Below are 12775 nucleotides of genomic sequence, written 5' to 3' on the forward strand. Positions count from 1 at the left end.
AATAAGTGGTGGTTTGTGCAATTCCATTTGTCTTTCCTCGTGGGTAAGGCAAACAATCAAAGTCCAAAATAAGATGTTGTAAATTATCAAATCCAATGTAAGCAGTGGCAAATTATCAAAGTGCGAAGTAGTAAGGGCAACCCTAAACAAAACTTCACTACCATCACCCGCACGGATCATCAAACCATGGCATTTAACGAGCTTAAAATCCTAGGCAAAACATGTTACTAGCATACTTTTGAACCGAGACTTCCCAGCCGTAACTTTCAGTTGCTGTTAAGAATAATAACCCAGTGTTATTAGGGGATAAATCCCCGCTGTCCCGCATGTGTAATCCCACGAGTCCATCCATGTTGTATATAAGGATTCATTCCCATCAATAAAGATAACTGATTGACTCATTTGCTCTAACCCATCTCTCGTTTACATTTACTTATAACAGCTGCAAAAAGACTTCAAATGGTGCAAGTAGAGCAGAGGGTAAGGAAGCTCAAACTCGAGTCAGGTGCGGTAATAGCCCTGTAGCACAGCTTAGGAGAGTCAGATAATACAAATTTGTGAAAAGACGCAGAGCACTATATCATCACTGGAGTTACAGATACCGTGTGACCGTCAACAAGGACTGGACTTGTACAGCTCACAACAATAATATACAGAAAAAGCATCAACAACTCTGCACCTAGCAACAACTGCAGAACCAAGCAATCCACTAGCTATTTGACTGTATAGAGCACCTAGTGCAAGAAAAGAAAAACAGCCTCCTTATCTACTAAAAGGTGATGGTTCGTTGGGTCATCTCTGCACAAACTTTATATATCCAGGGCAGAGTGCGCGGAAACGCTAGCTTACAGGCTCCGTCATTAACTTGAGCAACTAGTCCTGCCATCATATGGCACACGATTTATTCAAGCCAGCAATTTCACTTTCAGCCACTTGCTTGGTGGTATTGCATGGCAGGACGTCGCTCCCGCTTCTCACAACTGTCTAGTTGTAGATCTTTACAGGCCTCTCAAATGAATGGCGGTTCTGCGCACAACATATGAAATTAGCAAAATTCCAGACAACACACCTGACATTATTGGCACAAGTTGCAACAATGTGCAGCAAGTACCTGGTTAGCACTATGTGCCTTTCTTGGCGCTGTGTCCGGGTGCTCCAGTCCAAGATACTGCTCCCAAGCTCCATACATGTTTCTCTAAACAAGTTTATACAATTGAAATCAAATTAAGCGCTACAAAAGCTGCTTCATCAAGTAGATAACTAGCATCATAGTACCTGAAATCTCGTAGCTACAGTGTCAGAATCTTCAAAATAGTCTGGGCGACCAAGGGATATGTACGCAAATTTCCACTGTTCAAATAGAACATGTGTTAGCATCGGACAAGTACATTTTAACCAATGTTTGCACTAGGTGTCAGCTCCACATACAAAATGCAAGATAAACACGCCTCGAAGAAATAAAAAGATAGTATGTATCATGTTTAAAGCAGCCCAACAGCTTCAAATGGACAAAGCCTAATTTTCTAGAGATTACTGCCAAGCTTAGACCAATGCAGTTGATTAATTATATGCATTGTGGATGATGTGTCATGCAGATAAGCAACTCATGTCCTAGCCCACCGCTATCTTCCAATAAGTATTAATACTTCCTCCGTCCCAAAATAAGTGTCTCAATTTTGTACTAACTTTAGTACAAAGTTGTACTAAGGTTAAGACACTTATTTTGGGACAGGAGTACCTTTCCAATTAGGTTAACACCAATTTAGAGAAGCATAATTTAGTTACTTATTTTAGATTGTTAGGCTTCGAAACACAGAGGACCACTTTGATGAAATTAAGAACCTCCACTATATCCCCCATCACCTAAGCATTCATGAACCAAGGTTTGTGACAGTATGTGTCGGAATATTTAAAGTTCCACATCGAAATATATAGGCGATAAGCCGCTAACGAAAAACCTACCAGAAAAAAGAAAAAGCTTATGCTTTTCATAATCATTTTATGAGCGCCAACCAAAGTTTGATAGCTAACTGTGTTTCTTAAGCCCCGAGTGAGACCTTGGGCTATAAATGCCAACTCAGATATTTGATGTTTGACTGGTGTTAAATATTCTAACTAGTAAGCATACACATATCTCAATAACATCACATCTAACGAAGATTCGGCGGCGGACACGGATGCACTATGCCGCTATAGCAAAAAAATAAAACCACATATTTATATACATCGCAATATATGCTGCAGAAACCATGGAAAAATCCTCATTACCTTGGAGAAATCCTCATCTGAGACCTTAAGCTTTTTCTGTAAACGTTCTTTAATAGAAGATAAGGTCTCATCCTCACGAATAACCATAAAGAAAGGTTCTCCAAAATTCTGAACTTGCTGTGGAAATCAGGATAAATATCAAGCATGTGGTTAACTAGAGATCCAAATATGCTATCAGAAGCAGACCAAGGAAATCTTGCTTAGTAATAATTGCCTTGCCCCCAATTCCATCATTTATGCTGGATGGTGGGCAGAACACAACAATGTCAAATATTGGAGTATTAGAGACACAGCTAAAGCATTTCTTTCAGTGAATGACAAAGTAACTTAAAATCAAATGTGGTACAGTGACTAAAAGTTCGTCCAACTGCATTTGAGGAACTACTCACAACCAGGCTGTATTTTTTGTGTTTTACAGAACACAACCAAATGCATAGATCGAGTAACTGAGGGCAAGCATTAGCCAAACTTCATTACCGTTTGGTTTTGAGTGTCTTTGGTAAAATGGTATACATGAATCAAGCGATCAAAAGGACCAAGGTTTTTCTCCTCCTCCGGTACCTACAAAGAAAAGATAACATCATCCGTTGAACGGGTGGTGTGTGCGTGTGTTGGGGTGGGGGGGCTCTGGTTTTGTTAAGCATGGCATATCATCACATACCTCCTCTGCACGCAGTGTCCAGTACTGATCGTTGATGTTTTCTATTTTTTCACTGGGTGCAAAAATCTGCAGCAAATACATGGTAAATAACACTTGTCTACTGTGTGGAACTAAATGCAACTAAGAGGTGTTAAACTAGCATGTACCACCTTGTATATCTTGTGGTAGAAAACTTCAAGTAATCGAAGTTCAGCATCAGGATGAGATAGGTCAACCTGATTGACAATGACAGAAGGATGCATAGAACATGAGCTGGCATCATATAAGCAATAAAGCAATCTAGTACATGCCATACAGACCATAAGATAAGGATACTACAGTTTACCTTTGATTTGATATCACTTAGAACATCACCAACCGTGCTATTTTTTGGCAATCTTATACTGTGAACAGACACCTGGTAAAATACATTTGAGACTACTGGACAAAATCAATCTACTACAAAACTTTAAAACCAAATAACCTCATCCTTGGTGGCATGATGATATGTAACTTTCAATGTCTTCAATGCTTGTAGTTCTGGCAGGGGTATATCCAATACTTCATAGTACAGAATATCAGAAGTCTGATGCATGAAAAGTTATTAGATATGTTACTCTTCACTTTAGTTGTTATTAAGCAACTAATGATCATGTAATGATTAGTTTGTCACAAACCTGATTGTAGTGAATCAGCATATCTAGCAAACGTTCAACGCCTCTGTACTTAATGGGTTGAGGCTTAGGCTGTTGAGAGTAACAATTATGTGATGTAAGACGAATTTTTGATGGGTCATCAACACCAAGCTGTTGAGCGACTTTTTCTACAACTTCATCGTACGTGAAAATCTTTGACCTACACAGGAAGGGTGAAGAGAAGGAAGTCAGTAACGATGCAGAATACCAAGATTTGTTTATCACAATATGTCCAAATGTTTACATCTCTAGGCAAAAATCATCCTCCTTGGGCTTCTCCAACGACCGGAAGTGGACAACCTAAACAATGATAACAGCAGTTAATCGTATATAAAAATTGTACAATATATATGATGTTCATAAACATACACATGCAATATGAGAGCGCAGTCCTAGAGAGATGGTAAAATGAATTTGGGAAATAAGATAGCAAACAAAACTAGATACAATCACAAAAATCGTGTGTAACTGTTCTTTTTCTTAAAAAATGTTGGAAACACTAGTAATCTGCTCCCTCCGTCCGAAAAAGCTTGTCCCTCAAATGGATGTATCTACCATCAAGTTAGTGCTAGATACATCCATTTGAGGGACAAGCTTTTTTGGACGGAGGGAGTACAAGGCAAGAAAATGTCACAGCAAGGAAAATGTGTGTAAATATCAGATAATATAAGATTCTGAACTAGCAAGTGGAGTGTTCTTTGGCACCTGTCTGTTACGTATATACACCAGAAACGATGGGACATCAGGGTATCTAAACTGGTCAGCAGTATCTGGCTTTGGGGATTTTTGAAAACAAACAATATCACCATCTTCCAGCTGTGAACACAACAATAATTTCAGATATGACAATATCAGAGAAACAAGAACGATATCAGTTCAAAATATAGAACTATAGACATCGGATTTACCTGGCAAGAGCGAAATATAATCCTATTATCAATGTATTCACACATCACATTTGGCTCGAACTTAATTTCCTAAAATTGGTGGAAGATGTAAGATACTGAACCAAAATAATATGCTTATCACATATGCATCAGGCTAATTAAGCTTCAAGACTCATTACCCTCGTAAAGTTCACAAAGAGCCTACCAACATACCTCGTAAAGTTCGACATCATCATCTTGCAAAAAACCAGCCATTTTTCTCAATTTTGGCAGAATATCCTGTGGTCTTCCTGAAGCCTTCACAAAGAGCCTACCAACATACCTGAAGAAAGCATTCATCAGACAAGTAAGACTCTAGTCTAATCACAAATGAGCAATGATGCAGAAGGTTAGAAAGTATGAGAAGTACCGCAGCTGTTCCTTTTCAGGATCATAGAGTTTGAAGAAAAGCAAAATATCATCCCTGGTCTTGTCTGGTAGAGCAAGAGGTTTTAGGTCCTGCATTGCCCATAAAAATTGCAAACAAATTTATTTTAGTTGGAAGTAAATGACAATATCAATACTGCACCGAAACAGACGGGGAAGGTGTGCGCTATTACCAGCCCAAGTTCAACTTCCAAGAACAACTTCAGTTCTGCGTTGTGGGCCTTGTTTGCTGCTTCCTTTAATTGCCCAACCTACATAAAATGTTTACCCTTAAGAGTTAAGTGTGTTTGCCCATATGCATAAAGAGAATACAAATGCTGAAAGAAAGACAGGGAAGTATTATTTTCACAAGAGATCACACCAATAATTAAATCGGGCTAGATCTAGTTTGACTGCGACTTAAAAAGAGAAGAAAACATAGGAGACCCTGGCTGTCATTAGAATCAAGTAAATTATGTCGACAGTTGAATGAACAGGAAAGTTTTGACTGCAAAAAGAGAATGCTTTACATAGTGGTTGCACATAAGATGATACTAATGGGTGACATGCAATCAAGTGGAAGAATCGGAGCAGGCGCAACTTGTCCGATAAGAAGTATGTGCAACTAGTAATGTGGTATTTTCTACTGGTCAAATCTTTTTATTTACAGGTTATATCTTTTATACTTCTTCTATCTTACAGACAATAAATTACTGCTAGTCTACTGGAGTGCACAACCATAGACAATTCAACAGAAACTTGCTTAGACGAGTGGTGGCATTCAATACCCAATATTGATTACTAATCAATTAAAAACAAATAATTAACATCCAAAAGAACTACCGCATCGTAATACAAACAGATTTCAGTTATGAACACCATAAGTTATCACAAAATTACTAGTTTCTGAAGACAGAGTAATCAACCAAGAAACCACAGGATACCAAAACCGTAACATAAAGTATGTGTATGTTCCATTCAGCCCTTGCAAATACTCAAGGAGAACTAGAGACAAGAAAATCATTATCCAATGCAATGTAATGGAAGCATCTTACAGTTAGTGCTTCTTCTTGAGGAGTCAACGGTCGATTGGGTCGGTAGGTATGGTTTTGCCGCTTGGCCCACAACCAAAATCGTTGGAACTGCGTAGGGATGCCCAATTCTTTTGCTACCTCCTCCTGTAAAGCACTTCACAGATGACTGATCAACATGGAAACCATGAAATTCTACTCTTATTGGCGCTAAGTTTGGTATTCCAAAATAACAGTGCACATAGCTGTAGCAAGCAAGACATATTCCTCCTTGATATCATACTGGTAAATTAGAAATCCTATCAATGATTCACAATAGGCTACACCTCCAGAATGTTAAGAAACACATAAATGTGCTACTTAAAACCAAAGTATTATTGCACCATTTTAGGCTTACTATTTTTGAAGAACAAACAGCAACTAGTCCATCTGAGATAGGCATCAAAGTGTTATTTTTACCAAAAAGTGTCATGTAACAAGATAGGGCCACTCGAGCCCTTGAATCATCGGTTTTGGTTTATGGATACAACCAGTAATAAGCAACAGCCTGATTCGATTCCTACAGCTGGAATAAGCCAAAAGCAGCATCACAGCAAACATAGTCTTGCCCCATGTAATTACCTTGAATTGAGTAAAAGGCATCTGCTTTTGAATACGAAAGCTCGGGACTTTATCATGATCAACAAGATCAAAATATATATCTTTCCCTATCTGAGCAGTCAAATCGTCATCCCTAGCAACCTATACAGGAAGAAAACATGTGAGAAAAGTAAGTGAAAATAACACAAAGCTGCTTAAAACAGTTGATGTTTTCTACGCCCAGCAGGTAGACTCAAATACCTTAATGATGGTATATAGGTGGGCCTCAGCTTTCTCCTTTTTCCGGCGCTCCTTCTCTTCACGGTCCTTTTCCAGTCTAATCTGGGAGCACATGGAAATATAAGACTACTAAAATAGAAGCTCTCAATAGACAGATATCTTAGGAGACAGCTTACTCGAAGGTGCTCAGCTATGTCCTTCTCATCCACATTACAAATTATTTTGTCCTTGTCACTTTCACGAATGTATACAAGCATGTATGCGTTCGAATATTTGGTAAACTTGAACGGAGTGTTGTTTAAGCCAGGATTAGTCTGGGGTAGCTGCAAAAATGTAGGTACGATTAATTAGCCCAACGTTCAGACACCAAATAAAGGTATTGTACCCATGAGGAATTGTAACGAACCTCCTCCTCACCACCATATTGCTCTTCCAATGCCCTCTTTGCATCTTCTTTTGTTACACGCTCATCATCGAACTTGAACCTGGAAATTGTTGCTCAGCGAGTAATTAAATTAAACATGAACACAACAACTAGCCAACAAGATCATATTATGTTTTGAAAAGCAAAGGTGGCCATCATGCATGCCAACAACTACTTACAATGGATACATTTGGTTTAAGATACAAATAAATTTCTAGAGTAGATGAGCAAAAATAATCAAACGTAAGGTGTCGCTCTGGGCCAAGGCGGGAGCCGCTGGCCTTCGCGACATCATCCCCCAGACATGGGACGTGCACTGATTCCCTGTTTTCATCATCAGTTCTGTACTTCTGTACCTCCTAGGAGGATTGTACGATAAACCCTATCTTCTCAATACAAAGAAATGCAAAAATCTCTTTGCATTTTCTCGAAAACATTGTCGAAAAACATGCATCATTGCCAAAACAAAAAATAAACTCTTTGCGAACAATTCCAAATCATCATGAGTTTGATGAGCCAGGTAGCACCGCCACAGGTGCATTTAACAAAATACTGTGAAATTTTATTGGCAGCACCATGCTGTCCAGCTGCAAACAGCAACTGACCAAATCCAGCAAGAGTAAAAAAAATGTTGACAAGCCCAGCACGGCCAAGATGGTTACAAGAATCTGCTATTTTCCTACAGGGAGCAGAGCCAGTCATAAAAAACAATCCAGGCAAACAGACGTACCACTGATCAGAGAGCGTAGGTCTTATGAAAGCATAGTAATGCCCACCATGAACACCGCCACTATGGACAAGAACACTGCAAGAAAATAACTGTTATGAACTGTATCGAGATAAATATTAACATGTAATTATGAGTTGCAATCATTATTTTACTTTTTACCTAGACCATCTAAAAGGTTGGGCCATTACCCCCCCCCCCCCAGCTGTTATACCGTAATTGTGTCTGATCAAGAACCATGCATCTTTACTTGGATTTAGCTTAAGTTAATGGACATAAGAAGTATGTCCATACAAAGAAACACTTACAACTCATAGATTAATTATGGTCTGGCTAGGATCTCTAGGTAAGTTGAGGACAGGAGAAATGGCAATATCAGAACATCAAATTCACCTCCAGTACTATTGGCTAATTAACCATGATATGTGACATCTTCAACTATCAAAATCTTACACAAGAAAACATTAGAATATCCAACCTAACCTGTGCAAAGTGTAAAGATTTCGCACATTCCTGTCTGCATCGGGAGATAAATACTTCCCATCATCTCTATCCAGATCCAACTGAAGTGGGAACTCGTAACGGTCATTTATCTGCATTTCAGGAAGTAGAGGTAAGTATTCTTCATAAAAGACCCTCCGTCCCATAATATAAGAGTGTTTTTGACACTAGTGTAGTGTCAAAAACGCTCTTATATTATGGGACGGAGGGAGTAGAAGATAAAAAAAAGCAAAGGAGACTTGAATTTTATGAACTAAGTTAGGATTTGCATTTCCAATAACTAAAACAGTATTGAATGAGGTGATGTTGTTGCACTTGAAAATCATTTATACCACTTGATGTCATCTTAGTATATGCAGCTGTGGTAGAAATCTAATAATCCAGAAAATTAAAAAAAAGTGACTAAAGAGACATGTTGAGACTTTATTCCAACTTTCAAACAGACGGCTAATGTAAACTCCGAATGTATCAGCCTGATACAAGTGTTAGCATTTTGTTCACACTGCACATAGAGTACTCAGTCAACATCACTGAACAGAAGGTTATTACCACCCTAGAAGATAACAGTGTTACTACTATGGTTCCCTGAGATCAGACATATGCTAGATAATACTGTGCTGTATTCTTTTAAATAGGCATTTCTGCGCTTCAAATACAGATACTCAGAGGTACTCCCTCCGTTCCAAAATAGATGACTCAACTTTGTACTAAAGTTAGTACAAAGTCGAGTCATCTATTTTGGAACGGAGGGAGTATGTGTAAGCATTTCTGCGCTTCAAATAGATACTCAGACAAATGTGTAAGCCCTGTCAGGTCTAAACTTTCCCCTACCAACAAAGTCATCATCTTCAAATTTACTGGAATGCGAAAACAGAGACGGATAAGTAATAAGTTGGTGGCGCTGATACAAACCTTCACCATTGTGTCACGCATGAAATCATATTCAAAGCGTTTTAGCTGAAGTTGTAGAACAGGAGGGAAGTCGATAAAAAGAACACCTTTCTTTGCATCCTGAAACAACAATATGTCTAATGAAGAAACCCATGCAATACATCAATTTACTTTGTTGCCAGATAATCAGGTAACTGGTGACCACAGCTCACTATATTCAACAATCAGCGTGGGGTTAGGGTGTGTGGTGGGGTGGTGTAGCCCTATTTAGATTAAGTTCAGGAAACCCAAGGTTGAGAGGGTGCATGGGTTGCTTGAGCTGCCACAAAAGCTCCAGAGGACTAACCTGCAATCCATGCTGTTCCGCATGATACTTGTTATCACCTTCCAGGCGCTCCACCTCCACATACTTGTCAAATGAAGCATAGACGTCCTGACAACCTTTGACATCAAGCTGTAGGTCTGCAGAAGCATACACTACAATTAGGTCAAACAAGGGTGCAAGGTTTAAACTTTGTTAACCATTTTCAGTAACAGCGTCACTTGCCATAGAAGGATTCCTTCCTTGTTGATTTAAAGTCCACATTGATACACTCGATATAGTTCATGTGATGCCCTTCAAATAATTGTTGTATTGTGCCCTCCACAACGGTTCCCTTGAATCAACATTGTACAGGTATAATTCAGTCAGAGATATATGATTCAATAAACAACACCGGAGGATATAAAAAGAAAGAGCTTACAGATGTCAAACCTTCATCTTATCTTCCAACTTCTCAGAAAGAACTCTATTTAGTTCTTGCACATCATGTTGCATAAATGAATCGTGCATGTCCCACCCAAAAGATTTTGTTAGCTCCTTTGTGGAAACACTGCTGTCATTATACTGCAACTTATAAAAGAGACTTTGAAGAGCTAATGGAATGCTTCCTGAGGGCATATCATTCTCAGTAGTGGGCATATGATAAACCGCCTAGCAAGCAATATACCAAGTTACCACAGTCCAGATAGGTTGAGCAGAAAAAGAAAATAATCTGTGAACAAGGAGTCAGTACCTTTCTGAAATATGGAATGTGATAGAGAGTCTGAAGGAGAGAATTCATATAGCAAGTGGCACCTTGGTTTTTGAGGCCAACATAGCCAGTCTCCTTTTTAGAGTCATAACTCCAATAATCAACAACCTTACACACAGCAACCTCTGCTTCTATTACACAAGTATCATTTACAAGATAACCTCTACTGGGATTGTAGAGTTCACTCAAAGGCATAAATGAAGTGAAACCCCAATCGCTTTCTCGAGCAGAGAACTGATGTTGTGTTTCTGCAAGCATTTCAATTCACTTGTTATAGAAGCCGTTACACCTCAGATCAAAATATTGTCTCTATTGGTTAAACAGTTCCAATTGTAGGGTGACTAGAAGATGGTCAGAGAACTTTATGTAAAATGCATAAATTGCAAACCAATGTACCATAAGCATTCTTCTTCGCCAGCAGATTATTACACACAAAAGGGGCAAAAAAGTACCTTTTCTTATTGTAAACTTGTTGTGAATTTGATTAACCACTGAGAGGCTGAACTGTGCATATCTAGTCCATCCATAGGGCAAGACTGCTGAATCAGCAACATCCAAATACATAGACAAGAATTCAACATTATTTCCCCTTGGGAAAATCAAAACTCGCCTGAAAACAAAAAGGATTTGATAAAGAACACTACCAGACATTCTCGGAGACCAGGGCTAATCAAATACTATTTCGGAGAAAAAGAGCAGTAGGAACCTACCACTTGTAGCCACCAACAACAAAAGTTTCAGAGTAGAGCTTCTTCGTATTCACTCTTGATAGGTTATCAATGGTCCAAGTAAATCTCGAGATTGGTGTATCCTCTGTTGGCTGGTTTTCGACAGTAGCAGCTGGCTCAGCAGGCACAACTGGAGTGACAATACAGAGTCAGCATGAATGAATACGGCTTAACCTTACATGGCAATCACATATAATAACAAAACAACACTTAATAGCACACCAGTTCCAACTGGATCCTGTATTACCACGAAGCACAAACAAAGGGCGCGATTAAATGCATTTGCTGAACATACTGCATAGAGAGAGAAAAAATGCAACCCAGAAAGAAAGCAAATAAAAGAAGTTTCTGTGTCAATGCAATTACACAAAAACGCAATTACAACAACCCTAACAATTACTACAGAACCACATTGGCATAAAAATGTCACAAGTAGATCAATAACCCAGCATGGGGCAAGGAAATAACGTTGCAAGCGAAGCAAGCAAGCTTTTTTGTTAACTGGGAGCAGTGATTGGCATTATTTTTATATCTAACAAAACTACACAGAACCATGATAGCTCTGAGTATAGAGCAACTAACAGATCAAGCAAATGATGAATCACCGTTCTGCACAACAAATATGATAAACAATAGAAATCCTGCATAAGGCAGGAAGTAAAAAATCTTGCAATCAATCAAATAACGAATCATCATTCTACACAATAAGCAGCAAAATACTCCCACCAAAGGGAAAGAAAAACGAGACAGCAACATGCAACCTACAGGGTAGCTAATCAGTTCGACACAACACACGTCTGAGAGCGTCAACAGGCAATAAAATAAATGACAAGCCGTAGCAGAAAAGCGAGGCGAGGTGACGGAGGAGAACCTTCCATTGGCTGCGTCCCGTTGGGTAGCTCCTGGTGCGGCACGAGCACCTCCTCTTCCTCCTGCTGCGGCTGCGGCTGCGCAAAATTGACGTCATATCAGATCCATCCCAACAAACCTCATCAAAGCGGCTAAAAACCCCAAACCCTAGAATCCATTCCGCCCACGCGGGATGCACACCCTGGCTGAGGGCACCAACGCCAGAACCCCCGCCCAGGAAACCAACCCAGAAGCCTAGGGCAACGGACACCGCGGCGTCCGCAGGCGACGATGCGTACGGCAACGCGGCTGCCCAAAGCGACGGACAGGGCCCGCGCGAGGAGGAAGGCAAAGAGGGAGAAAGGGGATGCTGCGGGGAGAGGGCTGCCTCGGCCACCCCGCGCAAGCTTACCTCTGCGGGCGCCGGGGGCGGTGTGGAGATCGTCATAGCGACGGGGGAGGGGACCAGGGGGTGGCCGGCGGCGATGTGGGGCCCGCCCCGGGAGTGGGTTGCGGGAGGCGTGGAGATCGCGAGGTGGGGGTGGGGGTGGGGAAGGGGGGAGGTGGAGGAGAGAGAAAGCGGGGAGGTTTTGGGGTCGTGGAAAGTTCCAGGGTCTTATGCGGAGGCTTGCGGAGCAAGGACGGTGGGGGAATGGACGGGGGATACGGGAGAATTATTGAGGTGTGGACGGCCCAGATTTCATGGGCGCAATGCGTGGCGCGTGGACTCTGCTAGACACTCGAGTTCGGTAACTTTGTTTGCTTCGCTTCTCCAATCTCAACTTGGAGGTATGGGCTTCATAGATTTGCACGGTTTTAACTTGTCCTTGCTAGCTA

At 40.4% G+C, this 12775-nt stretch overlaps 1 protein-coding gene across 1 annotated transcript; it reads right to left on the reverse strand.

Moving 5' to 3' along the window:
• Positions 1-481: 481 nt before the first annotated feature.
• On the reverse strand, positions 482-12532 carry LOC123188688 (ubiquitin C-terminal hydrolase 12). Its single transcript, XM_044600901.1, has 32 exons — positions 12351-12532; positions 11961-12036; positions 11072-11219; positions 10814-10971; positions 10344-10609; positions 10043-10261; positions 9836-9944; positions 9635-9750; positions 9310-9408; positions 8380-8489; positions 7900-7974; positions 7152-7230; positions 6922-7068; positions 6767-6847; positions 6548-6667; positions 5951-6073; positions 5090-5167; positions 4900-4988; positions 4704-4812; positions 4512-4580; positions 4309-4419; positions 3848-3903; positions 3586-3763; positions 3393-3494; positions 3255-3326; positions 3079-3144; positions 2930-2995; positions 2746-2829; positions 2269-2385; positions 1276-1350; positions 1112-1195; positions 482-1026 (listed from the first exon to the last, which is right to left on the reverse strand). Exons 1-32 carry the CDS (start codon positions 12384-12386, stop codon positions 985-987), a joined length of 3360 nt encoding a protein of 1119 aa, XP_044456836.1. The 5' UTR covers positions 12387-12532; the 3' UTR covers positions 482-984.
• Between the last annotated feature and the right edge of the window lie 243 nt (positions 12533-12775).

The sequence above is a fragment of the Triticum aestivum genome, chromosome 2A, assembly GCF_018294505.1.
Source record: "Triticum aestivum cultivar Chinese Spring chromosome 2A, IWGSC CS RefSeq v2.1, whole genome shotgun sequence".
In the NCBI taxonomy this organism is placed as follows: Eukaryota; Viridiplantae; Streptophyta; class Magnoliopsida; order Poales; family Poaceae; genus Triticum; species Triticum aestivum.

Coding starts and splice junctions, on each gene's coding strand:
- LOC123188688 (XM_044600901.1), bottom strand. CDS start 12,386: ATGACGATCTCCACACCGCCCCCGGCGCCCGCAGAG. Junction 11,220..11,960: donor CGGGACGCAGCCAATGGAAG/GTTCTCCTCCGT, acceptor TTGTCACTCCAG/TTGTGCCTGCTGAGCCAGCT. Junction 4,813..4,899: donor CCTGAAAAGGAACAGCTGCG/GTACTTCTCATA, acceptor TGCTTTCTTCAG/GTATGTTGGTAGGCTCTTTG.